This window comes from Anopheles aquasalis, chromosome 2 (genome assembly GCF_943734665.1).
Source record: "Anopheles aquasalis chromosome 2, idAnoAquaMG_Q_19, whole genome shotgun sequence".
In the NCBI taxonomy this organism is placed as follows: Eukaryota; Metazoa; Arthropoda; class Insecta; order Diptera; family Culicidae; genus Anopheles; species Anopheles aquasalis.
Window position 1 is genome coordinate 7248264 of NC_064877.1, and position 12583 is coordinate 7260846.

The 12583-nt window shown below is 48.7% G+C and overlaps 6 protein-coding genes across 6 annotated transcripts; 1 reads left to right on the plus strand and 5 right to left on the minus strand.

Annotated features, from left to right (window-relative positions):
• The first annotated feature begins 310 nt into the window (after positions 1-310).
• On the plus strand, positions 311-931 carry LOC126571037 (NPC intracellular cholesterol transporter 2-like). Its single transcript, XM_050229251.1, has 2 exons — positions 311-433; positions 507-931. Exons 1-2 carry the CDS (start codon positions 358-360, stop codon positions 881-883), a joined length of 453 nt encoding a protein of 150 aa, XP_050085208.1. The 5' UTR covers positions 311-357; the 3' UTR covers positions 884-931.
• A 20-nt stretch (positions 932-951) lies between these two features.
• LOC126571042 (uncharacterized) lies at positions 952-3928 on the minus strand. The gene is made up of 4 exons (XM_050229258.1): positions 3681-3928; positions 3411-3612; positions 1316-1563; positions 952-1244 (listed from the first exon to the last, which is right to left on the minus strand). Exons 1-4 carry the CDS (start codon positions 3865-3867, stop codon positions 952-954), a joined length of 930 nt encoding a protein of 309 aa, XP_050085215.1. The 5' UTR covers positions 3868-3928.
• Positions 3929-5263: 1335 nt separating this feature from the next.
• LOC126571040 (uncharacterized) lies at positions 5264-5955 on the minus strand. Its single transcript, XM_050229255.1, has 2 exons — positions 5802-5955; positions 5264-5731 (listed from the first exon to the last, which is right to left on the minus strand). Exons 1-2 carry the CDS (start codon positions 5869-5871, stop codon positions 5355-5357), a joined length of 447 nt encoding a protein of 148 aa, XP_050085212.1. The 5' UTR covers positions 5872-5955; the 3' UTR covers positions 5264-5354.
• A 132-nt stretch (positions 5956-6087) lies between these two features.
• LOC126571038 (NPC intracellular cholesterol transporter 2-like) lies at positions 6088-6725 on the minus strand. The gene is made up of 2 exons (XM_050229252.1): positions 6616-6725; positions 6088-6546 (listed from the first exon to the last, which is right to left on the minus strand). Exons 1-2 carry the CDS (start codon positions 6677-6679, stop codon positions 6161-6163), a joined length of 450 nt encoding a protein of 149 aa, XP_050085209.1. The 5' UTR covers positions 6680-6725; the 3' UTR covers positions 6088-6160.
• Positions 6726-7037: 312 nt separating this feature from the next.
• LOC126571039 (uncharacterized) lies at positions 7038-7679 on the minus strand. The gene is made up of 2 exons (XM_050229254.1): positions 7594-7679; positions 7038-7505 (listed from the first exon to the last, which is right to left on the minus strand). Exons 1-2 carry the CDS (start codon positions 7655-7657, stop codon positions 7120-7122), a joined length of 450 nt encoding a protein of 149 aa, XP_050085211.1. The 5' UTR covers positions 7658-7679; the 3' UTR covers positions 7038-7119.
• A 2000-nt stretch (positions 7680-9679) lies between these two features.
• On the minus strand, positions 9680-12125 carry LOC126571026 (protein trunk). The gene has a single exon (XM_050229239.1). It carries the CDS (start codon positions 11771-11773, stop codon positions 10853-10855), a length of 921 nt encoding a protein of 306 aa, XP_050085196.1. The 5' UTR covers positions 11774-12125; the 3' UTR covers positions 9680-10852.
• Positions 12126-12583: the final 458 nt, after the last annotated feature.

Here is a 12583-nt window from a genome sequence, read left to right on the forward strand (position 1 = left end):
TTTAACATTATCATATACTAACTCTCCATCGCTTAGTGTGTTTTGAAGTACAGCAACTGTACGAATAGAAAAACCGACCAACTTCCCAGGTTCATTGACAGTTTAGCTTATCAGTTGCTATCCTCTCGTCAATCTCCACTAATACAATGTCCAACCTCTCTGTACAAGTGGCTTACCTCTTACGGACAAGAGAATAGCAGACAGCAGGTGTTTCCTCTAGAAACACGTGCATCACATCGACTCACCGTCTTCTGAGCTCATCGCAAGATAAGTCATCACTCCTTACAGTATTTAAACAGACAAACGGACGAACGATCAGTTACTTCCATCAGTACGCCAGCACAGCTCCGATCAACGATGCAGCTCCTAGTCGGTCTGTTTGCAGTCTGCCTTCCAGCGCTTGTGCTATCCGATGTAATCACTGTGCAAAAGTGTAAGCATAGCAAGTGCCCCTAGTGACGATCCGGCAGGACAATCCGGACGCTAACGAACTCCCCGTTTTTCAGGCACCGACGGAACGCTACCCTCTGCAGTGGATGTGCCCGGCTGTCAATCGACTCCGTGCGACCTCCCGAAGGGTCAAGATGCTAAAGTGCTGGTAGATTTTACGGCCAGCAAACAGCTAACGATCCTGCGTCCGGAAGTACGTGCCAGCTTCGGTGGCCTGACCGTTCCCTTCGTCCTACCGAACGATCGTCAAGATGCGTGCAAGTGGCTTATCGGTTCGCAGTGCCCGCTGTCACCGCAGGAAGACGTTACGTACGAGCTGCAGCTACCGGTACTGAGTAGCTACCCGTCGCTCAGCCTTACCGTAGAGCTGAAGCTGCTCGATCAGAACAACGAGATCGTGACGTGCTTTCAGTTGGCGGCCAATGTGATGTAAAGTGTTTCAGTAAATCCCACACAACGAAGTAATATTTGTTGGAGATAAGTCAGTTGGATTCTTTATTCTTAGTTCTTTGAGTCGCGTGCAGCAGGGACAACCTGTGCATCGACCACGAAGCAGGTAACGCTAGCGCCATTCTCATCGATGATATCGATTTCGATGCTAAGGCTGACCAGTGGGTAGATCGATAGCACCGGGATCGTCAGACGGTAGGTGACATCCTCGTTCGGGCTCAGCGGGCAGCTCGTACCCTCCAACCATTGGCAGGTGTCGGCAAAGTTGCCCGGCAGTGGGTAGGGAGCGGTCACACCGAGAGCCGTCGCCGTCGGAACGGTGGTCATTTCAGCGACAGCACGATCTACCAGAAGGAACATCAGGAACTAGTGTTAAGCACGGGCTACTGCGTTACATAGGCACGGAGCTACTTACCGGTCGTGAAATCGATGTAGGCGATGACATTCTGACCACGGATCAGATCACAGGGTGGAGCGGTGCATCCTTCGATCACGACGTTCGTCGGCACTGGACGATTTTCCGTGCAGGGACGGGTAACGTTGGCGTACGCCAGGGCCGGTACGAGGGCAATCAGTAGCAGGGCACGGATCATCTTGACTGGCGGTTGTGAGAACGGTACGTCGTTGATACTGAGAGCCTGCTGTCTGCTGCAGTTGCAATGCCACGTTTGACAGATTGCACAATTTTGGGACTCCGTTTTTATAGCTCTCCGGCCGCGTGTAACCTCGCTGTAAATAGCCGAAAAGGCTATGTAAATGACACACACATGCTTGTGACCGCGGGTCAACTACTATGTGCTTAGCGGATGTCGTGCGTCGTCGGGCTGATCTTTGCCTGGCCAGACGCGGCTGCCTTGGGTGCTGGGAACTGCCAATCTCAAGTGACTTCCACGATAACTGTCGTTCGATTATCGGTTTATGGCCGCGAACAGGTGGCACCTTCGCAACGGGAAACATTATCGCATTTCTGCCTGCCCGCCCGCCAACGGGTGCTCCTTCTTTTGCCTTCACTAAATACGGATGAAATGTCGGCTGAGCGGATTGCTCTGATATCCCGCGGCCAATAGGCTTGCCCAATCTGGATGTCAGTTGCAAATCGCGATAAAGCTAACCAGGTTAGCCAATTGCCCATGACACGCATGTTATTCGCTATACGGCTCGGAGGAGTTTGTAACTTTTTTGCTAATAAAAATCACGAAATTTGAAAGGAACATCATGTAGAGCGCACTTTACATTAAAAACATTGGATGTCATCAACGTCTTATATCTGATCGTAAAAAAGCGATCAACCGCCGAATATCTCAACGTTTCATCGCTTATTTGTAGATTCTTGTTAAAGATGGGAACAGAAACCACCAATGATTCCATTGTATCTGAAAAGGACACACTAAGCACAGAAAATAGACTGTGTAATCCTCTTTATTTTCCCTTTGATTAGACATTAGAGTTCAACATTAAAAAGCGGTACAATTAATGTTCCATGTGTTTAGTCTATGAGCTGGTTTTTATATAAAGCAAGCCTTGAAGAAGGCTTAACGAATACACCATTTTATGCCATACGAAAATCAAATTAAGAGGACACATTTCTGTTTATCAACTAAGCCACAAATGAACTGCAAAGGAGTGCGCTACAAAGACTCAGGACACCGCGATACTGACGGCTAGATGGCAGTGTTATCGCAAAGCTTTTTTCTAGCTTCTGATACGAATAAGTAACTCTTCATATGGTAGGTCGTACTGACTTGATAGATTCCTGGAAAAGGATAAGTAAATAGTATGCAAATAGTGACACAACATAGCAGTAGTAAAACTATTATTTTTCAATCGATGCACGAAGCAGGTTGTGGTTCACAAACAAAGCTACTAAAGACAACTTTTTGTAGCATCTTGCACATAGCAGTACACCGTGCTAACGTATTTTGCAAATCAACATTGATAATAAACTTTAAAATCTCTGTTATGCCGTCTCTCTATTCCATGTCATAATGGTGACCAGGCTTCTTTAAAAACTAAAAACAACAAGTCAAAGCGTACCAACCTACCGCGCCGAATAGAGGGTTACATGTGTAATTCAGTTGCTGAATCTCTTGAGCGATTTAGAGCCTTTTATAATATTTTTAAGCTCAGGCTATGGTCTATCGAAGATCCCCAGGCGGATACAACCGGCCAGAGCGATCGTCTTCCCTCTCTCGTAACACTCGTTCTATGCTTCATTTATGCAGCATCATCGCCGTTTCGTCCGTCTGTTTTGCTGCTCACTCGAGAATAGATATATTAATGCCGAAATTCGTAGCATGTCTACGCATGCAACAACATAATAATAATTTTTCTATAAATAAGCGATTCAAACATGATCGCATCTTTTAATATCAGAAAAAAAATCAATCCTTTTGCTTTAAAACTCTTGTTTTATTATAAATATCTATCACGAGCAAAATTATGCGACAACAACGCGCGCATCGATAGCGAAGCAAGCTAGCGGCTGATTCGCTTCATCAAGTACGCTGACTTGAATCTGAAGACTGACAAGTGGATAGATCGGCAGTACCGGCATGCTGAGCGTGGCAGTGAGGTCCTCGTTCGCGCTGATGGGACACGCTGATCCCGACAGCCAGTTGCAAGCGTTAGCACGGTCTGGCGGCAGCTCGTAGGGAGCGGTGATACCAAGAGCGGTCGCAATCACACCGTAGCGCAGGGTCGTTGAAGCGCGTGCTACAATATATCGAATGTATCGTTAGCATGGATCTAAAGGAACTAGCTGGTGCTGATGCTTTACTTACGTGCTACGAAGTCAAGCTCCATCGAGACATCGCTACCGCGGATCAGTTCACAGGGCATCTGAGTGCATCCAGTAATCTCGACGCGCGATGGGTGAACTCCTGCGGCGCAGGCTCTGGTTTGTAGTGCCTCAGTGAGACTAGCGGATGCCACAAGGGCCACAAGCAGCACAATGGCGTAGCGCAGCATCTTCAGTGGAGTGGATTCGTGAGCTAGAGGCTTTCGGAAACGTCAAACTGCAGAGTTCCAGCTGTACTTGGTTGTCCTGGAGGTGGGTTCACATGTTTTTATACCGCCGCACGGTGCAAATCACCTTGCTGCCCCCACAGGAAACTAATCTTATCCGACACCAAGGGCAGGTGTTCGGACACCTGCAAGATGAGTGCGCTCCAGTTATCGTGCATCGGTGATTTCGCCCCCAAAGCGCAAGACTATCCAGTATGACTTCTAATTTTATGAGCCCTCCGTACGCAATCTGACCGACTGAGCAGCTGCCGATAATCGTGCCGTGGCGATAAGCTTCAATGACGATATTCACGTTTCCAACGAGCGGACCACGTGTGAGGTAGACGTTCAGCCGAGGCCTTTCCTGTATTATCAAACCAAAGGAAGTTCCCTGATCCGGCGTGCGTAACTTTCAGCCGGCCGGCACGGCTTATCGGGAGCGAGAGCCACGGTGACCAGGCGTTTGTGTTCGCTCCAAGCGTCTACTACCATTCCTGTGACTCATTCATTCACGGAGGCATTGATAACGTAGTGAAACACCTGCAACGACGCGTGTTGAGTCGTTCCACGCCAAGCCAATCGAACATAACCGAAGGCGTTCATGTGCGAAATCAAGGGGGCTGGTTTAGAACATCCTTTTTCTTTTTAGACAACAATCGAGCATTCGTTTCTTGCCATCGATTAAAATGCTATAAATGCTAGAAATGAGGCAACGTTGTGAAATTACTTCCAAAGTTTAGAACTTATTCCAGGGCATTTGTTAAAACGATTTCGATTGAATAGAATTCACTTTTTCAATCGGTAACAAAAGTCCATTACAATTATATCCAAAGAATTATCTGGTCTTTATTATGTGAATATTCGTTGCGAGAAATAAAACAACGATTATTAAGATATAAAAAAAAATTCCAAAATGCAATTTTTTTTCTAAAATGCAAATTTGTTCAAAATCCGTTGATACTTACTTGAAATGTACAGATTGTTGATGTTTATTGGATTAATAAATATTGCGTGTAGTTTTTTGAGGTCATAAAATAATACAAAACGTTTGTGATTTTTACTGCATACTATTTTAATGCTGCTCTATGAACAGGCATACTATTTTTATGGCTTAAAAATTGTTAATAAATACGTTTATGTTACTGTCTCACAATGAGGATAATAATGATTAAACATCACGATACTAAACCAGAAATATTTATTGACAACTAATAAAAATGCAATAACGCAGCAGATTGAATATGCAGCCGTTGGTTTTACTTAATGTAACGTTCTCGCTGTTGTTGAACTCGCTTTTATTGAGACACACCCAGATGACACACTTCAAGAAAAATATGGATGCGATGAGAAACGAAACAGCTATCGATGAATGCAAATCGTTCGAAGGATTTTATTTGTCTTTATTTTCCCCCTTAAGGATCCTCTGCTGCTACTCAAAAGAGTAGTAACGCCTATGTCAGCGTGACGGTAGCAGCAAAGCAAGTGGCCACCTGTCCATTATCTCCCATAATCTCGAACTCCATCGTCACCGTAACGCCAGTTAGTGGAGCCTCGACTGGTGCGTTTCCAGTCAGCGTAACGGACTGCCCGGCCGCCAGTGGGCAAGAGGTGTTAATGTTGTTGCATCCATTGCGCAAATGTTCCGGCACCTCGTAGGGCAGGAACAAACCCAACAGCGAAGCACGCACATCAACCGTTAGCGAGTTGGTGGGGAAGGTAGGGGCGAAGCGTACGCTGAAGTTGAAATCGGACTGATTCGGTACCGTGCACGGGAGACTAGCACATCCCGGGATGAGCACCTCATCCGGCAGAGGTCGGTTGTTTGAGCCTTGGAAACGAAGAGATATCTCTTAAGCGATACTCCGGTCCTTAGGTTGTATTCCTGGCACGTTACTTACATTGGATCACCTGCAAACCGTGCGTTACGGCCGCAAAAACAAGAACGAGCGCTACAGCCTGTCGCAACATTTTCGGAAAAGCTCTACAACTGTGAACCGTGGACTAGGGACTACTGTTTACCGAGTAGAACTAAGACCGGTACCGCTTGAACAGGAGCAGATAAAGCCATCGCCAGACGCCGCTAAGCCGGGTTTTGTTGATAAGATAGTACAAGGCCTTCGTATCGATCTCAGACAGCGCCTGCACAACAACTGAAGATTGAAGGGGTTTGGCAACAGACGGGAATAGACTTTACTCCTTTCTTCGTTTATTGTTGCTGTACGAGACGTGACCAGCGCTCACTTGTCACAACTAAGCACTAAACAGGGATAATTGTCGCCGACGAACGGAAGCAAAACAGTGGCGCACCACTGTCATCGGAAAGCTGCAGCTCCAGATCGACGGTGATGCCAGCGAAGGGGGCAGCCGCCGGTGTGCTCAGATGGTAGTTGATGAACTCGCCCTGCGTCACCGGACAGCTGCCGGCCTCGAAGAAGTTGCAAGCATTCCGCTGGTCCGGCGGCAGCTCATACGGTACCTGGAAATCTCCCAGGAAAATACGCAAAGCTGCTCCCACGGTGGCGCTGGCACGAGGCGATATGAAATCACAGTCCATATCGACCATACCGCCGATCGGGATGATGCACGGTTCCACCGTGCAGCCAACTACCCGCACATCCTGGGGAATCGGTGCTCCATTGGGACCTTTTTGGGGGGTGGGAAACGATCGGGTTACTTGTTGCGCCACAAGTCACAGAAGAAATCCTCACTTACAAGGACGGACCACTAAACCGAGGGCTAGGGCCGGGAGCAGGGCAATAATCAGAAAACACTTCATACTTCAATCGGGAATGACCTGTACCGCTCGCTAAAAGGCTCAAGGGCTCAATGTAGTTCCGCTTCCATTGGGGCGGAGTATTTATGCGCCCAAGAACTGCTTCACAGTACGCAGGCATATTATCTTATCGTTGGTTTTAGTTATGATACCAGCCCCTGCTGGTCAGGTTTGTGAGATAAAAAAAGAGAGCCAAAACAATCCACCGCAGGGGTCCTGTTAACAGATGATTTGGTGAAGTACGTTATCCGTATGCACATCGACCTCGGTGATTCGATTATCCCAATCATCGTTACATCGACGTCACAGTGACTAAGGTCGTTAGAATGATGAAACGATTGGTGTTTCAACCAATACAGGGTTCAGTCGCAGAGCATTTTAAGACCCAAAGCTTCGTAGTACAATTTATTGCAACGATTTCATTTTCAGTTCCGTTTCATCCCTCACACCCCCACGATAGTAGCCGACGATCGGTAGCAGATCAGTGGTGCACCACTAGCGTCCGAAAGCTGCAGCTGTAGGTCCACAGTAATACCAACAAACGGTGCCGCTGCCGGGGTGCTCAGATGATAGTTGATGAACTCACCCTGAGTCACTGGGCAGCTGCCGGTCTCGAAGAAGTTGCATGCATTCCGCTGATCCGGTGGCAGCTCATACGGTACACGGAAATCACCGAGAAAGATGTCGAGACTAGCGCGCACTTCATTCGTAGCACGGGCTGCAACGAAATCCAGATCCATATCGACCATTCCGCCTATCTGGACGATGCACGGCTCCGCGGTACACCCAACAACACGTACATCCTGCGGCGTCGGTGCACCGTTCGGACCTATCGGGTAAAATCAAGCGAGAGTGCAATAAGCAACAGGGTGCAATATTGCGCCGCTGGCGCTATTGACGCAGGCGAATGGTCTTACATGGTCGAACGGCAATTCCGTAGGCAAGCGTCGGAAGCAGGAAACCGAAGAGCAGGAACTTCATCGTTAATCCGTTTGCGCCGTTGGTTCAGTCTATTACTGCAGGTGTGGTTCGGTGAAGCACGCTTTTTATCGTTCGCATCACTGTTGCCGGTAAAACTTATCTTATCTCGCACACTCGCATAGAACAATAATGTGGCGATCTGCACGAACACGAATGATGATTATTATCCCACGCAGGGGTTTAACGCATCATGCTTCGGCTTCACAACATTAGGGAGATGATCGTTTATTTTTTACTGCCGATACTGTATTATTATTATTATCGCAATTGATACCGATTTTGTGGTACATAATCGAACGGCATGCAGCACACCCCAGCGATTGGCGTCATATCGTGGCTGTATCAGGGGCGATTGATCTCAGAAACTCCCGTCAGTCTTACAAGGCTTCGTTGTCAACCTCAACCGTAATCGCTCATGGAGTAGGTCAGGTACAGGTACTGGGCGGTACAGAGGTTCAACTTTATGTAACTCGCTATTTGGATTTTGTGTGCTGGTATAGATTTACAGATAATCCAAACACTTGCAACAGCATTGTCGGCCATTAAAGATGAAGTAAGTGCAACAAAAGAAACATGTTGAGTAAATCGCGAGATACGCGAGAGTGTCTGTGTTTGATCAACATCCCGTATCAGTCTGAGTGATAATAAAACAGGCAATTTGGAAGATTTTCCCGAATGGCTTACAGCACTCGACATGTTCGCATGTGATAATACAGAAAAAAACCATATAATCCAATCCATTCCATACCGAAATGTCTATTTCGTGTAATCTAAGAAGCAAAGACTCCTTTGATTATCATCATAAACTACTATTTTTCTACTGAAAAAATGGATTAGAGATGTCAAATATTCTCCCTTATCTACTGTTCTTGTACAGATTGTTCCATATTGCGACGAATTTATTGTTCCTATTAAACAACCGCCGGTTCCGGTTGATACCTATCGGATCCCAGCACTGCAAAAAGCACCGTAATTGATACACGTTTCCATCCATCAAAGGGTGGATTTTTGACAAACTATTACCAAGCCCCTATCACTAGAGGAAAAAAAAACTCTGCTCAGGAATCACAAACAACAGCGTCGTATCGAGCTAATGTACGCGTTTTACATTCCAAAATCCAAAACATCGCGCATACCCTACACATTATTACACCGTAGCTACCGTATTACCTTGATAGGTGCGCGTAGCAGCGAACTTTGTAATCAGAGACGATAATGGTAATTACCACGGACGAGGACGAGGAAATGTGCGAAGCGAGCATCCAGGAAGACCGTCCGCACCACAGTAAATCGCGGCGGCGTTTACTCATCGGATTTGGTGGTGTAATTGATACGATAAAATATTTGCCGTACTAAACCGGGCCAGAAATCCGGGCCAGGTAGGCTGCCGCTAACCGCTCCACCGCCAGGATTCCGGATCGTACGGTTCGGGAGGTGTGTTTACGTATTAACCACCGTTCTCGCTCACGGGCAATCCTTTGCGCACTAGCGACCCCATGTTCGGGTGCAATTCCTCAAGGATTCCCAACTTTGACGGTGGTTGATGTCGCTCTATGCTAATCGGTAAATACGTTCCAAGCAGTGGCATCCATTGCCGGGAACCACAAGGGGTTAGTCAGGGTAGGGGTGTGGTGACACAACCGAACCGGATGATGGTTCCTGACCAACGTGACTCTGTGGTAAGACTTTTTCCATTACCAGTACTTGGAATTATGCATGAATTATTGATGGCAACATTATGATGCTTTGCTGCCAACCCGGGGCCGTTGACTGCATCAGAGTTTGCTGATGGCCGAGACTCTCGACATTTGGCACTTTGCTACAGGATGAAAAGACGTTTCAAATGAATCCAGCTGTCTCTGAGATGTGTCCCTTTGGTTGATTAAAGTGTTGTTTCCTTTAAAGATATTTCACCATGCTGGTAGTGCTTTGCATAATGATTACATGAAGCAGCTTGCATTCTATCATAATTCGCAAACAATAATTTTCATTTTCAAGATGGAAAATCACATTTTTTTTTAATTTTATTTCTCTTTTTCTTCACCAACTTCTCTTTCAAAAAAGGGTTTCCCCCCGGGGCTCTTTCCGCTGTCCACCCCCTCCGTCGTCACGCCCCATGAATATGCATTGACTTTAGCAAATTGTGACACTTCTGGTGTGATTCGATTTCGTTCGTGCCATATTCCCGTCGATGGAAAGCTCGATGAGGGTATGAAACCACTTGGCAGCTAATTTTCAATATTTATGCAAAACTCAAGGGCCAAGCCACTTGCCACGACCTTCCCGTTTTGCGTTCGGAACGGTGCCAGGGACGGGATATGCTGTTCAAACATAGGTGTTTTGGTCCTGCGTGATCGGTGCGTGCTGGGCAAAACATTGACATTAGGCCCGGTCTGGGCGATGCGTCTACCCTCGCGGCGTGGAATCACGGGTGCCTTACGACCCTACGACGTTGGTAGAGCGACGGTACCATCGTTACGAGCGCTACGGGTACGAGGCGAACGCATACGCCCACTTTGACCGAACTTGACTGCAAACTCCAGGCCTACTTGTGTTCGACATTAGTTCCCCCGGGCTTGGCTTCCCTTGGATCAGACGCCACCGTAAGGACTCGCTAATACATTGCCGCTCTTCTCGTGGAATGTGTCCTTCTTGTTTTGTGTTTCTTTGTTTTATTCCTCGTACACTCCCCTAGAGCCTGACTCACGTACACGCACCACACACTCACGAACACATACACACAAGCAGGCGCGCGTGGATGCCCACGGGGCTGCAGGCACGCTTACCCTACCATCCCGACACCTCGGCAAAACATAAGACACTATAGATCGCTTACGTCGTATATGTACAGACCTTGTCTCTTCTGCTATCGAACTGTATTTGGTGTAGTGTCCTACGTCTTCTTAAACCCACTGAGTTCCCTTCCCCGCCCTTTCTTAAACAACTAGCGACTATGCAAATATGTACACGATGCGACGGTCTTATGATGATGATGAGAGCTGGCCGATACCGATGCTGCGTGCTCGCTGCGTGATCAGCTCGGATTCGATTCGGCGTCTTAAGGCTAAGCTTCCACCTGTGCAACTTATCCAAATGTCAACATTAAGATTGTACCAGTGCGTCAACGATAACGGTTAAATAAACGAGAGTTAAATAATGACGAACAACACGAACATCAAAGCGTAGGACGCCGGCTCAGAATGCCGGCGCACAGTCACAGCAAAAGTTGACGGCCCGTTCCTCCCACACCCACAGTTCGCGCAACTCGCCCGGAAGATCCTCGACACCGATCCGGTGCCGCAATCGGTCACTCTGCGCGCACTCGCCCGTCCGCCGGCGCAGGATCTTCACGGTGAACGAACGGGGCTGGCAGGTGTAGTGGCCGTACCAACACTTCTGCCTCGTACACTCGACCGTCCGGAGAAAGCGTGGAAAGTACTCGTGGCCCAGATCAATCCACCGGATCTTGGCCTCACACTCCCACGGCCGTGGACTTCCACCACCGGGACCGGCTTTACGCGTTCGACCCTTGCCACCGAACGAACGGGTACTGCGCACCGAAGATGACGCTCCGTCGTGCGATTCCTGCTGTTCCTCCGTCGATATCCGCAGCCTCCGGCCCATATCGTCCAGCATGTCGTTGAAGAGATCGCGCCGGGTGCGGGCAGGTCCCGGTTGGCTGGCCGTGCTGGCGATCGATTCCGAGACGTGCTGCACCTCCCAGGCCGGTTTGTTGCTCAGCTCCAGCGAGTACTTGTCGTCAACGTAGAACGGTGGAAACGGTTCCGTGTCACGCTTGCCGGCCGGATTCGGATGCTCGCCAGATCCACCGTGTCCTCCACCACCATCCGATACCGGTGGTTCCTCGATGCTCATGTACCGTGGATTGAACGCAGGACCAAGGATCTCCGTCAGTACCGGTGGTGGTAGCTGTTGGCAGGCCGAACCCTCATCGCTGCCCTCGTCGTGGTACGATGGAGAGAGGAAACTGTAGCCATCGTTTGTCCTGCTACCGACCGGATTCCGCTTCAATGCTCGTCCATCACACTGCAGCAGTATCGACATCAGCATAAGCAGCAGCAACCGACCAATCATCACCAGTGATCGCAGTAGCATGGTGTACGGATCGAAGTGCACGTCGTCTGCGTCGTCGTTTGCGACTTGGATTTCGCTTCTTTTTAGACTTCTTCAGCAGGTGCAGCAGGTGCAGCAACTCATAACACGCACTCGACCGATCACACGCTCACTCACACTCACTTGGGGAAAGTATTTCGAATGATCAGCAAACTATCGTTATCTTGTTTCCACTCGGTTATCACACGGTATATCGTTCTTGTTTGCGTTTCTCTACTAAGGATTATCTCTCTCCAGGTTTTCGCTTGCTCGATCGGTAAAAGTTAAAGAAAAAGCCTCAATTTTTCTATTTACAGTAGCAGCAGCAGCAGCAGCACCACCAGCAGCATCTGGCTCGTCGTTGTCGTCGTGTGTGCACCACGGTATTTGCTGGGTTCTGGACGGTGCCAAACTCGTTGGCAGACTGACGACGACACCGTGGCGGAGCTAATAAATGGGTAATGATCGTGTGCGGACAGTTTTATAGCACGATCGTGTGCTATCTCGCTCCCACCGCTGTACCGCTGTGCACAGAGAGCTGCCCACTGTCCTCCTGCGCCCGAGCGACACACCGCAACTACCACCACGATGGCTTTTCGGTGGCCAGCCAGCCAGCCAGCCAGCCAGGCCAGGCCAGGCTGACTGACCGGTGCCGAGGGTATGATCGCCTACTACCTGCGTTAGTGAACCCCTTAACCGTCACATCACCCGTACATCACCCGCGCCTGTTGCCTGCGCGCCCAAAACATTGATCTACCTGTCGCTTGCGGGTGCCCAAACCACGGCCACACGGTGCACACGGACGCACACGTA